The 24,586-nt window shown below is 53.8% G+C and overlaps 1 protein-coding gene across 1 annotated transcript in view; it reads left to right on the forward strand.

Moving 5' to 3' along the window:
* JPH2 (junctophilin 2) overlaps positions 1-5,335 on the forward strand; it is a 63,816-nt gene extending 58,481 nt beyond the window's left edge. The window contains 5 exon segments of the mRNA XM_087445242.1: positions 517-635; positions 1,687-1,985; positions 1,987-2,400; positions 3,211-3,305; positions 4,624-5,335. Coding sequence (XP_087301368.1) covers positions 517-635; positions 1,687-1,985; positions 1,987-2,400; positions 3,211-3,291 — 913 coding nt within the window. The 3' untranslated portion in view covers positions 3,292-3,305; positions 4,624-5,335.
* The last annotated feature ends 19,251 nt before the right edge of the window (positions 5,336-24,586 follow it).

Consider the following 24,586-nt stretch of genomic DNA (forward strand, 5'->3'; position numbering starts at 1 on the left):
CGTGTCAATATAATTGCATCCCTTTATAGTCTTATGTAATTTATGCATTTTGAAACCTTATTCTGCAAAGGGGTTCATAGGCGTCACCAGATGCCAAAGGGGTCTGTGACACAAAAAATGTTAAATACCCTGTTCAGGGGCCTTGGCCTCCTCTGCATTTCACCAGCAACAGGGGAAAAAGAGAGGACGTAGAGGATAGCAGGGGAGGTTTTTATGGACCAGGCCTGGAAATGGCATACATCATGTTTTCCCACAATGCATTGGCCAGGACTCAGTCACCTGACCACATCTAACTGCAAGGGAGGCTGGGAAATGTAGTCTGTCTGTGTGCCCAGAAAGAAGAAGATATGGTCTGGGGAATGCACAGCAGTCTGGGCCACAGGGCTCAATAAATATTCATTGACACCATGCGTGAATGAATACTCTGTCCAGGGTTTCTCTTTGTGGGTTGGGGAGGAAGGGCAGAGGGCTGGTTCTCTGGAGGGATCGTGAATCTCCGCCATGTTGTCTCCTTAGGACAAGCCACGCCAGGGCCAAAGCAGAGGCAGCGGAACAGGCTGCTGTGGCTGCCAACCAAGAGTCCAACATTGCTCGCACTTTGGCCAGGGAGCTGGCTCCGGACTTCTACCAGCCAGGTAGGGCCAGCCAGGGAGGGGATGGGCAGGACAGGGTAGGAGAGGTTGCTGGGGGTGAGATGGAAAGCTTTGTTTGTTGGAAAGCTGAGATGCCCAAGCAGGTTCAGGAATGCCTGTGAGTTCTAGAAACTGTGGGGCATGGTGCAAGCATGGGATGGGATGACACAATGGGACTTATGCTGAGATTGTGGCGGGGGTATCACAGGCGCCCAGTGGACTGGCCCCACTCCAGGGTCTCTTTTCTCTGGGAAATGAGGCTGCAGAGTAAGGAGGGCTTCCCGGCTCTAATGGAGACTTTGCACTGGGATAGAGGTGGGAGCTCTCAGGGTGGGAGATGGGTGTTCTCTACATTAAAGGGTTTTAAGGTGAATGGCACGATTAGATCTGTATTTTCTAAGCATTATTCTGGCTGCAGCACGGAGATCAAAGGGAGACTAGATGGAAGACCTTGGAGCGCAGAGCTGTGCCTGGGAGGATAAGTCGCTTCCTGTTGCAGCGCGCCCCCTGCTGGTCCCAGGAAGAGCGACACGGGTGTCTGCCTCTGCCTTGGGTGGTTGTAGCAACAGCTATCACTATGTGCCAGGCACTGAGCTCAGCATTTTACATGCATTTTTTTCCCACCCAATTAGTCCTTCTGTTAGCATTTATGAAATAAGTATGATTAGGCCCATTTTTCAGACAAGGGAACGGAAAGAGACCAGTGTCACCGTTAAGAGCAGAAACTGTGGAGCCAGGCTGCCTGGGGGCTGGTCCTGGCTCTGCACTTTGTCAGCTGGGTGATTTGGACAAGTGATTTCACCTCTCTGAACCTCCCTTTCTTCATCTGTAAAATGGAGGTTAAATAACAGCATCGACCTCATAGGGTTATTAAAATGATTAAGTGAGTTAATATCTGGAAATTGCTTACACTAGTGCTTGGCACGTGGGAGATGGTAGGTGAGTGCTGGCTGAGTAAATAAATGAGACTCAGCGAGGTTAAGTGGCTTGCCCAGGATCCCCCAGTGGCGGGACCGGGGTTCAAATCCAGCCTCCCCCGTGTTGTCCCTGGCAGGTCCGGAGTATCAGAAGCGCCGGCTGCTGCAGGAGATCCTGGAGAACTCGGAGAGCCTGCTGGAGCCCCCCGACCGGAGCCCGGGCTCCGCGGGCCTCCCGGCGCGGCCCCGCGAGAGCCCGCAGCTGCATGAGCGCGAGACCCCGCGGCCGGAGGCTGGCCCCCCGTCGCCGGCCGGGACGCCCCCGCAGCCCAAGCGGCCCCGCCCGGGAGCCTCGTCCAAGGACGGCCTGCTGAGCCCGGGCGCCTGGAACGGCGAGCCCGGCACCGAGGGCAGCCGGCCGGCCACGCCGTCCGAGGGCGCTGGGCCGCCGCAGCCCGGCGCGCCCCGCCACCGAGCACATGGCCATCGAGGCGCTGCAGGCGCCGCCCGCGCCGTCGCGGGAGCCCGAGGTGGCGCTGTACCGCGGCTACCACAGCTACGCCGTGCGCACCGCGCCGCCCGCGCCGCCGCCCTTCGACGACGAGCCCGAGCCCGAGGTCTCCGGCTCCGACTCGGCTCCCTCGTCCCCGGCCACCGCCCCCGCGCCCCGAGGCCCCGAGGCCGCGCCCGAGTCGCCCGCCAAGCTGGAGCCCAAGCCCATCGTCCCCAAAGCCGAGCCCAAGGCCAAGGCCCGCAAGACTGAGGCCCGCGGGCTGACCAAGGGCGGGGCCAAGAAGAAGGCTCGGAAGGGGGCAGCGGCTGAGGCCGAGGCCGAGGTGGAGATAGAGGAGGTGAGGCTCTGGGCAGAAGGAGGCGTCCAAGGTCGGGGGCCCTAGACGTGGTTGAGCTTGAGGCAGGATTCGGGTGCAGAGGATTTGGGGAGGAGGGTGGTGGCACAGGACAGGGCAGGGGGCAAACCCCAGCAGGGATGTGGGCTCAGTCAAGTGTAGTTTTGATTCCGGAGGACATGGAGCATAAATTACACCGCGGAGCCCCAACCTTGGGGCAGGGGGCAGGCCTTTGTGCCTGCTGTCTAGTCAGCAGGGACAGTTCTTTGGAGAACGGGGCGGCTGGGAGCGCTAAGCAGCTGGGGCTGGGTGCACTTGCCGAGTCAGGGGGATCAGAGCTGGGCACCAGCAGCATCTACTACCGGGTGTAGCAGGGAGGGCTTCCTGGGGGTGGAGGAAGGGCCCAACAGGGCTTGGCTCCTGGCCCTCCAGGCTTGTTATGGGAGGCTGGGAGCTAGGGACTGCAGTGACAGAGAGGGAAGCTAGGCTCTGAGGGACTGAAAGTGCGGCCCCAGAGGAATTAGCAGTGGGGAAGGCCGCGTGCCTGGGTTCCAGGCCCGACTTGGCCCATTGTCTACTTTGGGACACGGTCTTGCTCCTCTCTGGACCCTGAGCGATTTGGTAGATTAGTTCCAAGAATCCTCTGGCTTTGATGGTCTGCCGTCCGGTGCTGGACACAGCAGTGAGCAAAATGGGGCGGCTGGGGGAGGGTGCTCTCAGGAGGGTCCTTCCAGAAGTTCCTGCTCCTCCAGCCTTGTTGTGACTTGTGGGGGAGGTGTTTCAGAGGCCATGAGGACTCTCCACTGTTCCCAGGTCCCCAACACCGTCCTCATCTGCATGGTGATCCTGCTGAACATCGGCCTGGCCATCCTCTTCGTTCACCTCCTGACCTGACGTTCGTCCACCAGGTGCTGCCGGGAGGAGGGGGTGGGAGCCTGTAGAGAGTTCTGGGCAGCAGGGGGATGAAAGAAGGGCCTGCTGCTTGCTGGGCGTCTGTCCTGTGGTTAATTGAGACCCACCCCCCAGCAGAGGCAGGGACCTCGAGTGTGAACTTGATAGATCATGCCCTCCCCAACACACACACACACACACACACACACACGCATGGCACACACACCTCATTAGCTCAACATTTGCAGAGCACCTGCCCTCTGTCAGGTGAGCACTGGGGGCTTCACTCACTCATTCACTCACTCATTCATTCATTTGACCAACATTTGCTGAGCAACTGCTCTGCCGGGATCTAGGGGTTCAGCAGCGAGACATGGAGTGAACACGACAGGAGTAAACCCTGAACTTCCGGCTCATTCTGTGAAAGTCTTGCAGGTCAAACATCAGGCAAAGCAGTTCTTGAGCCTCTCCCCCCAGCCCCCCACAGGTCCAGACTGAGTCCCCCTGGGATGGCCGGACCCTCTTCTCTCTGCCCTCCTCTCTCTCTTCCGGAAACCCTGCTGTCAGTCACTTGGCTCCATCAATTGGTTTTCTCCCTATGAAGGAGCTGGGGGGTGGGGGTGGTGCTGGGTAAGGTCCCGTGAAAAGAGGGTGAGGTGGGCTGGGCTGAAGGGAAGCGGCCCTCACTGGTCTCAAGGTGAAGCATCTACAAGACGAATAAAATCTTTCTCCTGCTAGGACCAGCTTTCACATGGTAACTCCTGTGCTTGGTGATGCTAACAGAGTTTCTGCCTCTTGCCCTGCCCCTACCAAAGACCCCCTCCCTGGATCCTAGCTTAGTGTAGGCTGGAGGTTCCTCCTCAGTCCCAGAGGAGAAGACTCCCTGTCCTGTCACCGTGTAAATAGCCAGTGACAATCTTAGCCTGGTAGGTGTTGCCCTGGGGGGCGATGCTGAGCTCCATGGGATCCGTGGTTCATAGGGGATCTGGGAATGATTGCTGCAGGGACTGAGGACGTAATGACCTGAGGATGGAAAGTGTGACCAAGATGGCAGTGGGGGAGGAGGAAGGAAGGGAAGAGTGTACCAGGCAAAGGGAACGGCACGTGCGAATAAGCAGAGGCATCGTCCAGAAGGAGAATGAAGCAGGTGCCAGCGAGGGCCAGGGGAGGCCTCAGGGACTTATCTCTGATCCCGCAGAGTCAGAGCTGAGGGGCAAGGCTGCCCTGGGGGCTTGCGGGGTTGGGATCTTGCCCCAGAGATCAAGCCTGAGACTTGAACTCTGCCTTGAACCCCCGCCCCTCCTCTCGCCTGACACTCTTGCCGTCTCTTTGCAGACCTGGGAATTCCTGCTAAGGACGCAAAGACTCATCTTTTTGCAGTGCCATGCAGGGTGGCCAAGGAGGACTGGACTCTGGACCTGGAGCCCCCAGGTCCAGCTCACTTCCACACCGCAAACGTTTAAGGAGGCCTCCCGTGGCACCCAGAGGACTCGAATGTGCTGGGAACCCCCCAGGAGCTCTCCGCCCAGAGGCAGGGAAAGGCCAGAGGGAAGAGCCCTGGTCTCTCCAGCCCCCTGATGTGCTCCTGTCCCTCATCCTCACCCTCCCCCTCGCCTCGCCCCGAGGTCACCCCTTCCCTGGGCTTTTGTGTGTTTTGGGAGAAGTCACCAAAGCAGGATATTAATCTTAAATCCCAGCCCCCTTCCTTCTACCCTTCCCTCGCTTTATTTTAGCCTCTGGCTGCTGGGCTGAGGCTCCCAAGCAAGCAGAGGGAGTGACGAGATCCGCGTGGTGGCCAGCGGGGGATGCGCTCTCAGCGCAGACGCCCTTCCTTTTGCAGGCTTGACCCAGCACTCTGTCCCTTGCTTCTGGATGTTCTGGATGACAATAGAAGAAATGGACATGCTCGGTCTGAATATCCCTGGATATAGTGCTCCCGTCTCCTCCCACCGGTCCGGTTAGCTTCCCTCCTGGACCAATAGAAGAGGGGGAGATGTGAGGAATTGGAGCCTTTGGCCGGGAAGCCACTGACCGGGTGGCCAGGGGGTGGGGGTGGAAAGACGGGCTAAGGGGCCGTTAAGATGCCCCCGTTTGTGAGTGTGCCTGAGCCTGCATTTAGTGTGCTCAGGGTGCACCGGGGTCGCCTGTAGGAGCCCAGGGCTGGCAGAGATCAAGCTCCTGTGATGCCTGTGGACTGGTTTGTCTGCTTGCCCCACCAGGGCCACTGCAGGCCCAGGGGAGCATGAGCATGGAAGCCCTCAGAAGCCCAGGCAGATTTCCCTGGGGCAGACTCGCAGGCAGGTGCCCAAACAGGCTCCTTGTTGACAGCATTTCCCAGGGAGAGAGGTGGAAGTCCGGCGCTCCCACTGGGCGCAGTCTGTGTGATAATTAGCCCCTCCGCTTGTTTGCAGAAGAGAGTATTTGCATGTAGCCCATTACAGATGTTTGGTTCCACACAGGGTCTCTGGGCCCTTGTGCTTGCTGGGGGTGGGTGGAGGCTGAGGGATTGTGCCCCCGGGAGGACAGATGAAATGGCCCCTCTGAGGGTGGCGGGGGAAGGATGTGGTGATGGCATCCACGCAGAGCTAGGAGGAGCTGCTGCCCTTCTGCCTTTGTTTCTCTGGACCTGGGGGCTTTGGCATGGTGGCCTGGCCTCCCGGGAGCGGCTCTGCGACCTGAAGTTTGCTTCTGATGGGGTCAGCGCTCCCCTCCCCCCCAATACTTGGGAGCCTTCCTCCAGCCCCACACTTTCCGTTTCGAGCACTGCTGGGACTCGTGGCGTGGCTGGAATCGTGGACTGCGTTTCTGCGGAGAGGAGCCTGCGGATTCTCCCATCCTCATGGGGACCGGGGCTTTGCATCTGTGTTTGGGCTTTTCTGGACTCCTAGGGAATGAGGGGGTGGGCTGGGGGCACTGCTCAGGGCTGACAGGCTCCAGGCCTCGGGTTTGAGGTCACTGTCTGGATTTTTTGGTCTGGCCCAGGGCTGGGGATGAGCCTTCGGCTGCCAGAGCTCCCAGGCCTAGTTTGGGGGCTGGTGTTAGGGGTGAGGGTTCAGGATGCTGCAGTCTGTGCAATAATAAACTTGCATCTGCTCACAGGCTCTGGCTGGGCTGTGGTGTCTGCTTGTGAGACCACGATGAAGGACTGGCTGAGGGAGGGCAAGAGAGGCTGGGGGCCTCTGGGTCATTCTGATCCAGCCCCCTCCCCTCTCTCTTACAGTTCCCATAATACCTTGTGAGGGGCAGCTGAAGCTTCAGTCCTGGAGGGGCTGCTCAGAGGCCACAGACCTCTTAAGGCAGACACTGAGTTTCTAAAGCCGACTTCCAGAAGCTTCCCTGAGCAGCATATGATAGAAGAAAGAGTCTGCCTTTTGAGGTCAGGTCTCCTTGGGCTCCAATCCTGCTCAGCCACTTACTTCACTTCTCTGAGCCTCAGTTTCCTCATCTGTAAAATGGGGAAATAATAGTACTGACCTCCTGGGGTCGTGGTGAGGATTACAGTGGATGTTGAAGCGATGTAAAGCCCAGCTGTGGAAAGCAGTTGAGAAATGGAGACTGCATCATTATTGCTGTTACACTGCAGTACTGTCATTAGCCCTCTTGCATTTTAATTGAGCACCCTGGAAGCCCCCAAGGAGTTGAGATGATTCAGGCCCCAGTCAGATAGTCCGGAATGTCTCAGTCGGAGGGGGACTCAGAGACCATCTTCATATCTACAGAGAAGAAGACACTTGCCCGAGGTCACACAGCATGCCAGTGGCAGGAAAGCAGTTGTCTTGACTTGTTTGTGAATAAGCACTTTCCATGAAGCTTCTCTCAAAGCCGGCAGCCCCCTGAGATTGTTGGAGGGGAGAGTCCCTCTCCCGTCAATAGACTTGAGTTCAGGCAGGTCCTGGAGGGATTTGGTGAGCAGGAGTCCTGGTTCTCTCCTCAGTGCTGTCACTGACTTGCTGTGTCTCAGTCATCTGTGCCTCAGTTTCCTCTCCTGCCAAGGAGACCATAATCCCTGCTCCACTGCCTTCGTCACAGGGAGTGCAGTTGTGAGAATCAAATGGGGTAGATTATGGGTGGTAAGGAGGATTTTCAAAACTGTAGAATGATCCAGGGATCCCCAGGAAGAGGGATGGGTTTGGAGGGACCTCTGGAGGGGTGTTGAGAGTGGGAATGAGGAAGGAGTTGTTTTAATCTGTAGATGTTTTGATTAGACCCGCCGGGGGAAGGGGGTGGGCAGCCAGCCCAGTTGGCTGGTCTGTAGACTGGCCGTGTGTGTGTGTGTGTATAGAAAGTGGGAGTGAGGGGTCGGGGCAGTGAGATGTATGCATTAGAATCACCTTAGATGGCTTGAAAAGAAGTCTCGGCCCTGAGACCCCAGTGGAGCCTCCACGTCCGGGAAGGTTGGTTGGAGTCGGGTGCCCCCTGGTGGCTCAGGCACAGCACACAGCCACCAGTAGCTAGGCAGTTTGTCCTGGTCCTCTGCCACGTCCGGGATCCATGTAAGGTGTCTTGTGCCATGGGGGAACTTGAAACCACCTTGTGGGCATTGCCAGGGCCTATGATCACTGACCACTGCCGTGGGGTCTCGGCAGGACTCTTCCAGGGCAGAGAAAGGGAGCGGGCCCAAGAGCTGTGGGATTCAGAAGTGGGATCAGTGGCAAGAAGGGAATTTTCATAATCTCTGATGGACCCACAGAGGATCCGGCTGTTCTGGGAAACTCAAGATGCTTTTTGTTGCATGTAACAGAAAACCAGCCAGATGGTCTGAGGTCTTTGGAGGCCTCAAGCCTGAAAGAGTGATATGGAATGTGCTCTAACACATAACAACTCAAAATAAAAACAATACTTAAACTGTAAAACACAAAACTTGCATGTACGCTGAAATTAAGATAGCTCTTAATTTTTTTTCCTTTTTGCAAAATTCTGACTGTGTCTAGGGAGGCTGAACTTCTCCCTCCCTCCCCCTCTCTCTGTCCCTGTCGGGCTGGTCCACCAAAAGAAGGGAAACCCCACACTCAGTGGAGTCGGGCGTCGTGCTGAGCCTTCCTCTTACCCTGTGTGGTGGCAGAACAGCAGTGTGGTTTGGCGCAAGAGCTCTGAGGTCAGGTCGCTGGTTGGAATCCCGGTTCTGTCCCTTAACATTCAAACCTTGTTATTTCCTTTTCAGGGATGATTACCATGCCACCTGCCTCTTAAGATTAAAAACATGAATAAAGCACTTAGAACAAGGCCAAGCATGGAGTGAGCACACGATAAATATGCTCTTATTATTCAATTTTCACAACAACTCCACGACATAGATATATCTCCCCATTTTGCAGATGAGGAAATTGAGGCCTGGAGAGATGGAGTGATGGGTTCAAGGTATCAGAGTGAGGGATGGGTGGAGCTGGGACTGAAACCCAGAGCCTCTGCTCTTTCCACAGAACAGCCCTGCCTCCCACAGTGAAGGAGTGAGCTCCCCGTCACTGGAGATGAGCCAGCTGAGGGCAGGTGGCTACTGACAGGGGGCAGGGCATGGCTGGGGGAGGGGCTTGGTGGCAGCTGGAGGAGGGATGAGGGATGCTTGCTGTCCAGAAGGGGGCAGGAGCTCCATTCCCAGCGGAAGCTTTTGGGCCAGTGGATCAATGTGAGGAGTAACAGCCGTCAGAGCTGGAGAGAGGCTCAGAGACTGTCTACAGCTCCTTCTCAAGTGGGAGGCTCAGAGACTGTCTAATCCAGCTCCTTCTCAAGTGGGAGGCTTGGGCCCAGAGAAGGGAATGGAATGTCTCAAAATCACACAGTGATCTGTCAGCATGAGGATTAAAAATTGCCACCCTCCAGGGCCAGCTTCACGGTCCCCACACTTGGTTTAATGCTCTGCTGTCACCATCTTGAAGTTCTTAATCATTTTTGAACAAGGGGCCCCCATTCTCATTTTACACTGCGTCCCACACATTATGGAGCTGGTCCTGTACCACCTGTTGGGGGCGGGCTCAGTGTGTGCCAGGCACTTATCTGTGATGTACATACTGGCATTGTGCCCATTTTACAGATGCAGGAACTGACACTCAAAGATGTGGAGTAAGTTAACCAGTCTGACTTCGGAGCTGTCCTTGTAAGGGTGACACCATGTTACCCCCTGGGGCAGGGGCCTGGGCTCAGGGCCACCTGGTGGCTGGTGCTTAGATCCACTCAGGCTGGTGTTTCCAACGTGTCTCCAGCGGGAAAACAGGATGAGAGAGGAGGAGGATCACGAGGGGGCAGCTTCCCCAGAGAATGAGATATCAGTGGGCAGAAGGGGGACCTCTAGCCACATTCTCTTCCTGGACAGCCAGCTTCTCAGAACTCACGCACTGGCCAAGGCGCCCTCCTGAGTGGATTACACGAAAACCATGAGTTCTAAGCACACAATGTCATGATGCTTTTGGCTGCATGTAGAAAACCAAATTCATGAAAAGCTTTAACGATATAATTTTAGAAAATCATATCTAATATAAGGTTTGGAGGTGGGCTGCCATGGGTTTGCAGTGACTTTTATCAAAGACCCCATTTCTTTCCATCTTTTTGTTCTGCCCCCCTGAGAATATGTACACTTGGGGGAACTTTCTTTATGGTCACAGGATGGCTGCTAGTCCCAGTTTCTGGTCTCCCTATACCCAAGTTCAGAGGCAGAAAAGAACAAGTTCTTCCTTTTTTGTTTTTAGCAACCAAGAAACTCTCCGGAAGAGCCCAACTATGCCCTAGCAGGGTCCTCCCCTCATCTCACTGGCCCATTCCTAAACCACTCACAGGCAAGTGGACTGGTTCTGACCAATCAGGATTCACCTGAGTCACATGGGGCGGTTGGGTCCTGGATTAAATCAGGGCACAGCCAGCGTGGAGGAAGGAAAGGGACTGTTTGCCGTCTTGTGTAGGTTTGCTTCTGGCCCATAAGGGTGAGGGGGTTGACCGGCTGGTGGCTGTGTGCTGGTGGTGCCTTGGGCAGTGAGGGGACAATGCAATGTTTATCAAGGGTGCACAGGTCCTAGGAGACTGACATAAGTTGGCTCATTTAATACAGGCCACACAGTAGCTCGATGAGGTTGGTATTTATTATTCTCATTTGACAGATGAGGAAATGGAGGCTCAGAGAGGTGAAGTGACTTGCCTGTGGACACACAGTGATGGCCAAAGCTGGGACTGGGCCCCAAGCAGACTGGCTCTAAACCTGGGCTCTTAACCACCCTACACTGAACTGCCTCTCCATGATTCTAGCAAGGATGGGAGACAGAACAACCGGGACCAGACAGTGAGGGGTGGGAGAAGGGGTGACTTGGAAGCAGGCAATGTGAACTGAGAAGTGGTCCAGGGGAAAGGCGGGGGGGTCTAGGAGCTGGAGCTGAAAGTGTCAGCTTGAGAGCATGTGCGAGTTCAGTGAGGCAGTTAAGACAGCCGGAGACCCAGCCTGACCTGGAGAGAGAGGAGTTTACAGGGGACTGCATGTGGGGACCACGCAGACGGGCCAGTCAACGGGGGCTTTGGGGGCGCAGAGCTCAGAGGTCAGCTCTGGCAGTAATGGAGGGCTTGGCCCATAGCCCTCTTGGAGCTCCTGGAGCCACTTTGCAAAGGAGTTTAATTGGAATTAATTACTAAAATAATCCAAATCAAGTTACTTAGCAACAGGCCTTGGTTTCTTGACTCATGAAGTGGGGGCTTTATGGGGCCTCGCTTTTTTTTTGTGACAGTTTCACGATCGACTGTAATGGTACTTGAAGAGTCCGTATCAAGTAACACAGTATGGAGCCTCCGGCAGGTCCAACAGGAGAATCAAAGCACAGACCCCTGAGTTTGGGGGCAAAGTCATGCCCTCTTCTCCAGAGAAAGAGATCAGGATTTGCTGTTGGGTCCTGGCAGAGACTAAACGCCTGCCCATCAGGCCACCAAGGCAGACATTCGGGCGTGTACAACAGCAATCCATCTCAAGCGGAGATGGCACGTACAAGGTCGGGTTCGCATTGGTCCTCAAGGTACAAGCAAGTTTTGCACCAGCAGGAAGTGCGGACTCCAACGGCTCTTGCTTCTGTTGTTTGCTGCCTGTCCACCCCTGCACAGGTAGGGTCTCAGGGAAGTTCCTGCTGGTTGAAGAAGAAAAAACTCCAACCTGTGTGCTTTGAGGGTAAATTCCAGGAGGCCTGGAATTAACCTGTGTTTTGTTGAAGAAAGACCCCAAGCTGACCCTGGATCAAGGCATGAAATGTACTGATTAATTGTGTTGCTTTGTAACCAGGGGTCTAAGGCCAGTTTGGGGGCCGTTTAATAACAGCTTGTCAGCATTGCTTGTTGATAACAGTGACACTGATGATTTACACCTGGTCTTGGTGAGGCCCCAGAAGGCTCTGTTGTTGGGGCTGGTTACTGGGAACGTGCTTACTTGACCAGCAGGGTACAAGATTCCGTCCTGGCTCCCTGGGTGGAAGGTCTTCTGTGTTCTCTGCAGGTCTCTCATCCAAGAGAGAAACCACATCCAGTGCAGCCCTGCAGAGGGAGGCCAGTTGGAGCTCACACACAGCCCCTCAGCCCTCGTTGTGAGCAGCCTTTGGCTGTGATGACTATCCTAGAATGTCGCTACATTGAACTCTTTTCTTGCAATAAAGGTTTTCTTTAGACTTTTATAAAGTCTTTAAATAAAAGTATTCTTTAGCAATTGAACCCTGTCTAGCTGCCACCATTAGCACAATCTGATTTACAGATTGTATTAACTTTCTATTGCTGTGTAACAAATTACCACAGACATAGGGGTTTAAAAAAACACTGATTTGAGCCAGCACCGACGGCCTAGCATTTAAAGTTCAGCATGCTCCACTTCGGCGGCCCGGGCCCAGTTCCTGGGTGCAGAACCACACCACTTGTCTGTCAGTAGCCATGCTGTGGCGGTGACTCATACAGAAAAACTGGAAGAACTTAACAACTATACATGACTATGTACTGGGGCTTTGGGGTGGAAGAAAAAAAAGGAGGAAGAGTGGCACAGATGTTAGCTTAGGGTGAATCATCCCCTGCAGGAAAAAAAAAAAAACCCGATTTGTTATCTCATAGTTTCTGTATCTCAGGAGTCCCGCACGTTTTAACTGGGTCCTCTGCTCAGGGCCTCACGAGGCTGATATCAAGGCGTCCAGCAGCTGCGTCCCCGTCTGGAGGCTCATCTGCTTCGAGCTCCCTTGGGTTCTTGGCAGAGTTCATGTCCTGTGGTTGTAGAACTGAGGTCCCGTTTCTGGCTTGCCGTTGGCCGGGGCCTGCTCTCGGCTCCCAGGGACCACGTCAGCAGTGTTCAGCTGTGTGGCTCCTCCTCTGACAACAGAGCAGCTTCCTTCCTTCAAGCCCGGCCTCGTCAACAAGAGCTGTTACCCCCATTCTTATTTCCCCACCTGGCAGCGGGACGGGATGCGCAGGGAGCAAGGGGAGGCCTCTCTTCGTGGTTTCCAGATAGAAGGGGCTTCGGTTTGCTGAAAAGAGAGCCCAGGACCTTTGAAGGAGGCATGAGCAGGGTGTGGGAGGAGGGGCAGGGCTGACATGGGGGGAGCTGCTCCAGAGGGAAGTGGGGGGAGGGAGCCCCTGCAGTGTGAGCCCCAGCCTGGCCTCAGGTCCTCCATCTCTTGGGGGCGGCCCCACCAGCTAGAGGGCAGGCTCTCCCACCCGGGACAGCCTTCCTCAGGGGGCTCCTTATTCCCTCCTGGCCTCTGAGAAGGAAGGAAGTCACTTCTCCAGGCAGAAACAGCAAGTAGGGGTCTGGCTGGAGATAATGACGACACAAAGTGACCCACCCCCAGTGTGCCCCAGGCCCTCCTGTCTGGGAGGAAGGCAGCCCAGACACTCATCTCACCTGAGTATTCGACACTAACGGTCGTCCTTCCAGGGGAGTTTTCACTTTAAAAGAGAAGTCTGGAGAAAGCCATCTGTAATCTAAAGGAGTATTTTGCTCCAGTGAGATTTCAGATATCCTCAAGGGAGCTATGTTTTTGGTCAGGGGCTCCAAGCCAGAGTAAGCCCTCCTTACCCCCACCCAATAAAAGAAAAAATAAATAACAACCGAGCGCCCACCTGTTTCACCTTCTCGCAAAGGGGAAGGGTGTTGGCAACTCGAGGCCAGCGGTGTTCTGAGTACTAGGGTCATGTAGCATCACAGCCAGTACTTATTAAGGGCTTACTGCATGCCCTGTGATATTATCTTGTCTTATTAAATTGTCAGAGCCATCCCATGGGGTCGTAATTGTTGAGGGGAGATGGAAGGTAAGAGGGGAGGTGAATGACCTATGTTACCTACTTGGATATGGCAGCACTGGCTTCAAACCCATTGTCTGTTTGACCCTGAGCCCAACTTGGCTCCTAACCGTTCTGCTAGGACTGCTATACCGCACTGCAGTTCCTGGTTATGACCACCAGGAGGCGCAACCTCTCCACACATGAATGCTCTCATGAGCTTGCTCAAAAAGACTACTTAAAAAAAAAAAATCACCACCATCACTATTTTCTGATTTACCACAATAATAACAGCTTCTAAAAATTAAGCACTTACTATGTGCCAGGCCCTGCGCTCAACACTTGACTATTAGTGATGAGAACCATCATTTCTTCATTGACAAGAACAAAAAGAAGCCAAATTCTTGCCTCTATGTTAAAAAATATGATGTAGGAGTTAAGACAGAAGAAGTTGGAGGAGAGATGCCATCTCGCATTCTTCAGATCGGAAGGGTATACCTAGGGCCAGCCTAGTGAAAAAAGACCCACCTAAATGTACACCACTGTGATTTCAAGACACAGCAGATGAAAAGAAAATCTGAAAGCTACCAGAGAAGGGGCAACATGCAAGCAACATACAAAGAAATGGGAAGCAGAGTAACATTAGATTCTTTGAGAGCAATGTGGACCCTAGAAGGCAACAAAGCAATGCCTTCAGAATTTGCAGAGAAAGTCACCTTCCACCTAGCCGTCTTTCCCCAGTCAAACCATCAATGAAGCGTGAGGGAAAAGTAAGATGTTTGCAGAACTGCAAGTTTCTTTCCCATCTACCCTTTCTTAGAAAGCTACTGGCGGATGTGTTCCACCACCACAAAGGAACAAAACAAGAAAGGAATAGATGGGATCCAGAAAAGAGAGGACCCTTCAGCAGGGAAAAGCAAAGGGATTTGCTAAGTAACAATTAAAGGATGGTCCAGATGACAGCTGGGAGGCTGCCTGGAGAAGGAGAGAGCAAATTCGCTCACAAGCGTCTGACCACGTGCAGAGAGAGTTCCCAGTCTGTGAGATCTGGGGAAGAATGAGCGGCAGAGGAAAATTCAGCACACGAAGAACAAAAAAACAAAAACATGATTCCAGGAAAAAATAGAATGAAGGTACACATCTTGGCCCATCAGTGAACATGAGTTTACGTAATAATAATGTAAACCTGGACTACTGATTTAACCACAATTATTATGGAGCTTCATTGGGAGGACAGAGGAAGGGGAAGCAAAGACGGAGGGGTAGAAGCACTGAATCCGGGCCGGCCCCGTGGCTTAGCGGTTAAGTGCGCACGCTCCGCTACTGGCGGCCCAGGTTCGGATCCTGGGCGCGCACTGACGCACCGCTTATCCCGTCATGCTGAGGCCGCGTCCCACATACAGCAACTAGAAGGATGTGCAGCTATGACATACAACTATCGACTGGGGGTTTGGGGGAAAAATAAATAAATAAAAATTAAAAAAAAAAAAAAAAGAAGCACTGAATCCTCTTTTGTCCACAAAAAGTAAGTGAATACATTCTTCAAACTGATGCATCAAAGATGTGTGACCTACAGCCACGTTCCCACCAGCTACATGGGCAGCCGGGGGCTGGGGCAGGCCGGCCCTGATGTCGGCAGGCTGAGTCAAGATACAGACGGAGGCCCCTGCCCGTAGCCCCCACACTTCTCTTCCCACCTCTGACTGCCATCCTGCAGCTGGCATGCACATTTGTGTCCAGACCACCTAGTTCGCCTGTCTGGCTCTCGCCATCTCCCTCCCCTCTCAGTGACACCCTTGGCCACCTCTCAGGGGCAGGAGGTCACAGTCCGGCAGCCAGGAGACAAGCCCACATAGGCCCTGGACGATGGGACGTGGTTCAGAAAGGTGGAGTGCTCTAGGTAGGCCTGTCTCCTTGGCTCTACAGACCCCTCACCCTGTAGGGAGGGCAGCGGCCAGAGCGGGACCCTTGGAAAGCCAACGCTGGGCAGGGCCCTGGCTCCCCACCTAAGGCAGCGCTAGTCTGCAGCAACCAGAAGCCGAAACAAAGCCTCTGATACATCAGTGGTTCTCAACTGTGGGTGGTTTTGCCTCCCGGGGGGGTCATGTGGCAAAGTCTGGTGATTTTTGGTTGTCACGCCTCGGGGAGGGGCGCTGCTGGCATCTGGCAGGTAGAGGCCAGTGATGCTGCTCAGCATCCTGCATTGAACAGGACTGCGCCTCCCCGTTTCCCTCACCAACAAAGAATTACCCCACTATCCACAGAGCCAAGGCTGAGAAACTGGATGACACGTGTGTGTGTGGAGGCCAACAGACTTGGGGTTCAGACCTTGACTCTGCCACTGCCTTGTTCTGGGATCAATTGTTTCATCTCTCTGTGCCTCAGTTTTCTCATTTGTAACATGGGCTTAATGACAACGATTTCACAAGGTGTGAGAAATGAAACGGACTTGATATGGAAAATGCCTGGCTGAGAGTAGGTCCTCCAGTGTTATAGGTGTTCCTTAGATGGAGGAAAAAGACATGAATAAATAATATTTTAACATGGATAAATGAAGAAATAGCAGTAATGCATATTTATTTATTTGTTAAGCAGAGGAAATAGCTAAAAGAGTTGAGGGTATTACCTCTAGTGGTGGGAGTCAGGGGCTGGAAGCCACAGAGCACAGTTGGACTTTTTAAGCCGTGTACCCGTATTACTGAAGTTTCAAGTTGAAGTCAAAGAGCTTGAACATTAACATCCCTCCTCCACATAGATGCTGATTGCGTTACACAGCAGCACGACATCGCTGTATCGTGTCCCAGGGGCGTGTGCGCAAGGCTGAGCCCTGCTCGGGCCTGCGCGCTCCAGGCGCCGCGGGGTCCTGCCCCCTTTTCTTGCCCCTCCAGGGCCCTTTGTAACTCTGAGGGTACAGCAGTCAGCCCGGGCTGCCATAATACCATGCACTGGGCGGCCGAAACAACAGAAATTAATTCTCTCACAGTTCTGGAGGCTGGAGGTCCCAGACCGAAGTGTCTCCAGTTTCTGGTGAGAGGGCGTTCCTTGGCTTGCCGCCTTCTCCCTGCGTCCTCACGCAGCGGAGAGAGAGAGACAGAGAGAGAGAGTGTGGTGGGGTGGGGACTGGGGCCGAGGTCCCTGAGGCCAGGGCCACGGATTCCTCGCCCAGTGCTGCATCTCTCGACCAGCTGTTCCCGCCCCGCTGCCCCAGGAGTCCCTGTCCAGTTTCCATGGCACAGTGCATCCAAGCCGTCGGAATCCCTCTCCTCCGCTGTCACCACCCTGTCCCGCGCCACCACCTCCTCCCCTCTGGACGACTGCTCAGCCCCTGACGAGTCTCCCACTTCCCGCGCTCCAGTGCACTCCCCTCCCAACAGCCAGAGGGAGCTTGTGAAAATGCAGTTGGGATCATGTCTCTCCTTCGCTTGAATGCCTTCCCATTGCCCTTACGACCAAGTCCAAACCTTGTGTGGCCCAAAAGTCCCGACCTGCCCCTGCCAGCTTCCTCAAACCCATCCCAGCCGCCCTCCCCTCTGATCCTTCCCCCAGCTGCACTGGTGTCCTTGCTCTTCTAGAGCACGCCAGCCTCTTGCTGCCCCAGGGCCTTCCTGTATGTGGTTTCTTCTACCAGGAACTCTGCTCTCTGCTGTTCCCTTACCTCCTCCAGCCCTCTGTTCTGCAGCCACCTCCACCCTCTCGCTCTGTCCCTTCCACCTTCACCGTCACGTCACCCCACCATGCGGTCTTCCGAGTGTTTATCACCCTCTCCAGCTGTGTTGCTTGTTCATTTGTCTATCTGTGTAAGAAAGGGTTGACTGGAACCGTTCCAGTCGTCCAGTGAGGGTCCCAGGGCTCACTTTTGAGGGTCTAAGTGTTGAAGAAATTGATTCACACTTGGCGCCAAACATCGCCACCCCGAACACACTCATACCCAGAGCTCCTGAAGAGATGGATGGACCAGCGCCTCTCCCAGGTCAGCCCCTGGCACGATCCACACTCCATCCATGTGAGGGGACGGCTGGAGCAGGGGGAGGGCCACCAGGCTCACCTCCTCAAAAGCCCTTCCTTCCCCACCTTCGCCCAGTGTAACCAGGCCCACCTGTTATTCGTGCTCATGGCAGCTATGACTTGGCCTTCTAAGCATTACTACCATTTCAAGTCTTAGATGCCTTGGCGGGCGTCCTTATTTAATGCTTATTTCTCCAGGAGGGTAGGACCTGGCCTGTGTTATTCGTCACTTTCTTACAGCACCAAGCTCAGAGCCTGGCACTCCATAGGAATTTATTAAACATCTGTTGAACAAATGCCAATTAGCCTGTGATTGTACTTAGTAGGAACCTCTGGAGGGCAGCCTTCCTCCACTGGGAAGCACGGCTCTAATGGCAGAAGGTCAAGCACAGGCAAGGCCAGACAGGCAGAGAAGGGCAGAGGTGGGTGGTGGGTGGTGGGTGGGGGTGGGTGTGCCTTCCGGCAGCAGGAGCAAGACTGGAGGGGAGGGAGGAGAGAGGCCCAGGCAACCCCTGCACAAAGAGAGAAACTGAGGCCAGTGAGGTGAAGGGCGAACTAGTCTCGACTCTCACACCCACATTTTTAAAATAGCCACATAATGATAATAAATGAGAACAGGAGTTGTTATGAGCCAGACACGTCCTCACATATGATCCCTTGTGATCCTAACAACCACTTTGTGGGATGGGTAATGATATTCCCATTTTTCAGATGAGGAAAGCAAGGCCTAGAGAAAGGTAGGCACAAAACGTTTATTAAATTGTCCTGGGCAATTTGCACATATTTTCTCATTTAATCATAGGCTGAGCTGGAGCTGTTACCATCACTGTTCTTCACACAAGGAAACCAAATCTCCAGATGGAAAGTCTCCCAGGTGTCAGAGCCAGTGAGGGTAAGGCTGGTCCTAGAACCCAAGGCTGTTGCCGCCCACAGTCTCTGCTTCTTCCCAGATGCTGTGCAACCACCCTTGTCCCTGAAGCTTCTCTGGTCCTGACCTGCTGGGATTCACACTCTAAGCCAGGGCACCCCACTCCAGCCCCACCCCCTACTCCAGTGTCGTTTTCTTTTCCCTTTATTCCAAGCACAGTGACAGCTCCCCTGGCCCACTCTACCATGACAGAATCCATTATGCAGAAATAAATATGTCCAATAATTCACGTGTCCTTTATAAATGTTGAAACTTAAGAAAACTTGTAAGCAAGCTGAATGAAATTCTTTCCCAAATGCTGCCTATTCAACCATTACTTTAATATGTACTGAACCCAAGGGTTCTGCTGACACCTGCAGGGCAGCTGGCATGTGGGGGACGGTTTGACCCTGCACCGGCTGTCCCCAGAATGCTTGAGTCCTCGTGTCTGCTTCTTATCGTTTTCCTGCCTTGTTATACTGCCCAGCATCACTTCTCACAGTACTGGTGTGCCAGCCTCTAGAAGTGGTTTTCTGACTTTCCTAATGCTGGAAAATAAGTGTGCGAGTGTTGTGTGTAAAGCGATGATCTGGGGGACTTTGCGAGTCAAGCCGCAAAGCTTTCGTGCCTGAGATCTCAGCCTCCTGCGGGTCTTGCAAGTGTAGGAAACTTGGAAGGAGGCTAGATTTGGGATCTAATAGATGTCACTTTAATTCTCAGCTCCGTACAAATTATGTGACCTCCAGCAAGTAACTTGACCTCTCTGGGCAATATGTTCCTCATCTGAAAATTTGTTATGATATACGGAAAACACATTGTTAGGAGTTCCACAGACCGTTGCATTTTACCCCCGGGCGCCCTTGATGACTCCGTCTCCCAGCCGGCTGACCCTGCACACAGAAGCAGTGATGTGCGCCACCCCGAGGCCTTGATCCCCGGGTCTCCTGTGGGATCCTCGCTCGCTCATCACGGGCCGGCGGCAGAGCATCCAGGAGAGTCCTCCGAGGCCCATGCGGGCAGCAGAGCCACCAGAGAGAAGAGGCCGTGATCCCCGCGTGTGCTTGGAGGCTTGGAGGAGGAGCACACACGAGCAGCCGTGACCAGAATGAGCCAGAAATGAACTGTGATGTGTGAAGCCACTGAGATGTCAGGAGATGTTACCACAGCGGAGCCACGCCATCCTGACTAGTGCATAATACACGAGATTTGACCTTCTGCGGTGAGATTAAACAACAACAACAACGATAATAATAACTACTGTTCTAAGAACTTTACATGTATTAACTCACTGTTACTCACAACAACCCTTTGAAGAGGAGACTGTTATTATCCCCAAGTCACATCTGAGGAAACGGAGAAGGGAAGGAACTTGCCGGAGGTCGTACGACCTGGAGGCCGCAGAGTGGATATTCTTTCTCCCAGGCAGGCTGTGCCCTCGGCCCCTCCTCACCACACGCCGGACTGCTTCTCTCTGAACGATTGCCCTCAGCATCCGGTAGGTTTGGGGTTATTAGTTTTGGGTAATTAGGGGAGCAGAGCTGAGTCATAACTGATGTGTTGGGCAATTTTTTCAAAACCCCTGAATCTCTAATAGCAGGTCAGATTTTTTTGCACGTGAGTTCTTTCAAACTTTCAAGAACAGATAATTCCCACACTAACCAATGCGTGTATATGCATGTGCTGTGCAGGAGTATGCACAGTTGGGTGGTTTGTGTGTGTGTGTGTGCGTGTGTGTGTGCATGCGATGGGCACGTGAGCCCAGGATGCACTTGTGTGTCTAGGGGGTGAGTGTATGGGGGATGTTTGTGTGCATGTGGTAGCTGCTGGTGTGTATGAATGCGGTGTGTGTGATATGTATGCATGCATGTGTTTACATGTGTGTGGTGTGTCATTGCATGATATGTGCATGCATGGAATACACGTGTGCGTGGGCATTGTGTGCATGTTGTGTGTGATGTGTATAGTGGGCATGCCCATGTGCTATGACGTGCGTGATGTGAATATGTGTGTTTTTGTGTGGTGTGGGTGTATGGAATGTGCCCACGTGTGGGTTTGATGTGTGTGAGTGTGTGTGGTATGTGTGTGCACGCATCTGTATGTGTTTTGGGTGCAGTGCACATGTGTGTACTCTCCCACATGCACACCAGCTACACACACGCACACCACATACATAGTCACATTTCTCTTGCCTTCTCCATGTGCACGCACACCATGCACAGATATGCATACCAGACATAGAGATGCACACCACCACACATATGCACAGCCAAATATGCATGCATGCACACTGCATACAGACACACACACACACCACACGCGCACACCTCATCCACCCTACGCACCCAACACACACAGCCACATCACTTACTCTCCCACCACTTCCACACACACACCCCACACACACCACTCTCCACCACCCCCACTACGCTGGGAGTCAGGGCTGGCCCGACCCCAGGAGGTGGAGGCAGAGGTCAAGGTTCAGGAACAAGCACGGTGCCTGAGGTTCCCCTTCAACCTGAGGATAGCTGCCCCTGCACCCGACTCAGAGATCCCCACGCAGCTATGTGGACTCAGCCTCTTCTTCCAGAGAGAATTCTCCAAACTTCTCGATGACACTACAATCCCAGAGCCACAGCCTCTGGGCGTCTGGGACTAGCAAAGCACAGCACTCTAGAACCATGACAGTCCTCCAGCTCAGTCCTGGTCACTGGGCAGGGCACCGCCTGGATGTCACCCAGGAGGCCTCCGCAGACCCCAGCTGGAGTGGGGGCGCCTCTTCTGCATTCTCCTGGCTCCCCGTTTTTGCACTGGTCACATAGTATTTTTTATATTTTTATGACTTATAATATAAAATTATAACTATATAATTTTAAATATTATTGTTTTCCTTCTGTGCCCCCGCAACGAGACCTTAAGCTCCTAGAGGCTGGAATCTGTGTCTGATTCCACTCGGCATTCACGGTGCCCAGCGAGGGCCTGGCAGAGAAAGACTGCTTACTTGTTTGTATTCTTGCTTAATCAGCAAATTGAATTTTAGCATCAAGGACTCTGAAGATTCATTGGAAGTCCCCTCCGTGCCACGCTGCCCGCATTCCAGTCTAATGTGGAAATTCATATGGCGCCCTCCTGGGAGGGATTACAGCTGGGCGCTCTTAGGACCAGCCATGCCTTCCTTCTGGGGTGGGGGCTGGGCCTTTGCCCAGGCTGTGCCTCCTGCCAGGACTCCTGTGTTTGTGGGGGGAGGTGTGAGTGGAGGAATCTGAAGCAGGCACTTGGCTTCTGGAAGGGCAAGTGGCTTTGGTCCCTGGGCCAGCTCCACGGACAGTGGGGAGGGCTGCAGGCAGGAGCTGGGGGTCCTCACAATGTCAAGGGCACTGCTCTAGAGTCCAGGTAGTAACAAGTGGTCTCGAGGTGTGGCGGGTCCAGACCACAGCCTGGCCTTGGCAGATTGAGGGTGCCATGGCCACAGCGGTACCTGGTCCATTCCGAGGCTGTGGAACCCAGGGTGCAGCTTTGGGCGCACAGGGGCATGGGGGGGTATCTGTGGCAGAGGCCTCCGTGCTTTTACAGTGGTTGTAGCCTTGGGCTCTCGGTGGAGCCATGGACTGTGGCCGTCACCTCTGCAGGATGGAGTAGGACGAAGGCAGCAGACACTACTTCCCAGGGGAGAGAACCTCTTTGTGAACACATGGGAACCTCCATCCCCCTTGGGCGAGGCTTGGGTTGGTTTCAGGGGCTGAAAGTCTTGCATTTGCAGGTAGGGCCAGAGCCAGTGAAACAATATGGAACGTTACGGACGTGGCTCCACTGCGCTCAGCTAGTATCATAGGTCTGTTTCCCTAGAAATAGACAGGGACTGAGACGGGAATTCTGGTTCAAGTGATTTATTGGGTGGGTGAGCTCAGAAGGGGAGGGAGGTGATCAGGGCAGGTGGGGAAGGAGCTAAGCGAGGATGCTTTTGCAGCTGGAGACCTGCTGCAGCCTGGTCCCATGGGAGCTGTGGAGTGTGGTCCAAGAGTTGGCTGCTCCATTATTTGGTCATTAGCTGAGGGCAGCTCTGGGGAGAAGGGGCATCACCTCCCGGTCAAGGGCAATGACTGAGACAAACAGGGCAGCTTTGTGAGCAGCCGACACTCAGGAGCTGGGGGATGGGCACTGGCCAATAAAGGGAGCTGGGTGGGGCACCAACAGCATCCACTATAGTTGGCGTCCACTCCATGGCCCTGAAATCCGCCTTCTAGTACCTTCCATTGACCATTGGCTCTGTTCCCACTCTCTGGGACCACAGGACGCACCCACTTGACAATCCCTGATATCTGGAGGCAGGGTATCTAGACTGCTTGGACATCTCTGAGCATCCTTTGCAACTGAGAGGCCAGCCTTGGCATGTGGGCACTTCCAAAGGACTCCTGAGCTCTAGGCACAGCAATGAGGGGACAGATGGGAGTGTCCGCCTCAGAGGCAAGAACCCAATAGCCTTGCACTCTTGTTATTTTGGGCTGTCTGCGTGGATTCCAATGATGCTGTTTTCTCAAATGTAGAAGTAAGAGTCGAATATTAAACTAAGTCATCACCGTGTTACTGACAAGCTCCCCCCAGGAGAGGAAATTGTAGCCACATGAAATATTTATGCTTCGCATTGCAAGGATGCTGCAGACATGACAGTGGGTTGTTTTTGTTGGTTGGTTTTCTTTTTTCTTTTTCCAAAGTGGATTACAAAATGCCCTCCACTGAGGAAACTGCTCAGAGAGAAATGGCACCCCACTCCCAGGGCCATCATCTAGGTGACACACAGAGGAGCCTCCCCATGGACGGCCCAAAGCTGCAGCCCCCCAAAAGCTCCTCCACACCTGGCAATTGTTGTTTTTCCAGAAACAGTTAAAATAGTCACATAATTATTATTATTTTTTTTAAGTATCAGCACCTAACATCTGTCAGGAAACCTGGTTTACAGTCCCTTGTCTGGGGTGCTTCCTATGCTCAGGTTTGGAGAAGTCCCCCTGGCCCCTGGGCTCCGGCAGCCCTGAACCCACCCTCACCTCCACCAGACTGAGGACAGAGGCCCCATCGGTGGGAGTGGTGGGGAGGGCTCACCCTGGTCACCTGCTGATGAGTGCTCCCTGTGTGGCCAGAACCCCTTTCAATCATCACAAGAACCCTACATGCTCAACCCATTCCTACCCTACTTCTACAGACGGCAAGGCGGAGGCCAGGGGGCCCCGTCACCCACCCATACCCAAACGGCAGGTATGACTTTTATCTCAATCTGCCTGACGCCAGGGGCTCTGTCCTGGCAAAGCCACCACCAAATGTCACTTCCAAAGGCCTGGCCCTGGCTGACCAAGTGCAAGAGGAAACAGACTTGTCTTCAACTTTTCAGAAGTTTTATTACAAAGAAGTTTGAGAGAAGCACTGGGCACCGAGACAGACATTCGCCAGGGCCAAGAAACAGCGGCAAACAACACCAAGAACCAAAACCCAAACCAAACCCCACACCACGCACGCTTTAGGATAAACCGCATTTCTGTTCTCAATTTTTCTTCATAAATAGACAAAAGTCATTGTTGGCCATTTTAAATAGATGGTTTAAAAAAAAAACGCAATGCCTCCGAGTGTGGCTATAAATTTTCTGGTTCTTGCTGTATAGACGGTGAAACAGGGTGGCAGCCGCCTCTGTGCACATCTCCCTGAAGATAAAACTTAAAAAACACGTGCTAAGGGTCATATAAAATGCTTTTTACCTTAAAGGAAACTACTTTTCTCCCCCCACAAAATAATCTTACAGATGTCTTCAGCACAGTTCTAAACACTTAGTCAACTACTTACACGGAACCAACAGTTCATAGGGTTCAGAATCTTTTGTTCACACTGTAAAACCGGATTTGCACGTCTGTGGCTGGGCTGGCCCCTGCCCCATGCATCTGGGGGTGGGCTTCTGTTGGTAAGCGACCCCGCCAGGGGCAGCCCACATGAGCGTGGGCCAGGGCCAGACGTCCAGACATAGGGTGTGGTGTGCAGGGCGAGAAGCGGGGGCCACGGTGACCCTGGAGCAAGCAGGTCGGGGGCGGAAGGTTCCTGCAGGTTCTTTGGGCTGGCGGCGGGCGGTGGCTGCCTCTGCAGTCTGGTGGGAGGTCGAGGAAGAGACTCAGCCCTGGGACATTGGCTGTCACTGCT

The sequence above is a fragment of the Ceratotherium simum genome, chromosome 21 (assembly GCF_057802395.1).
Source record: "Ceratotherium simum simum isolate JZ-2026a chromosome 21, ASM5780239v1, whole genome shotgun sequence".
NCBI lineage: Eukaryota > Metazoa > Chordata > Mammalia > Perissodactyla > Rhinocerotidae > Ceratotherium > Ceratotherium simum.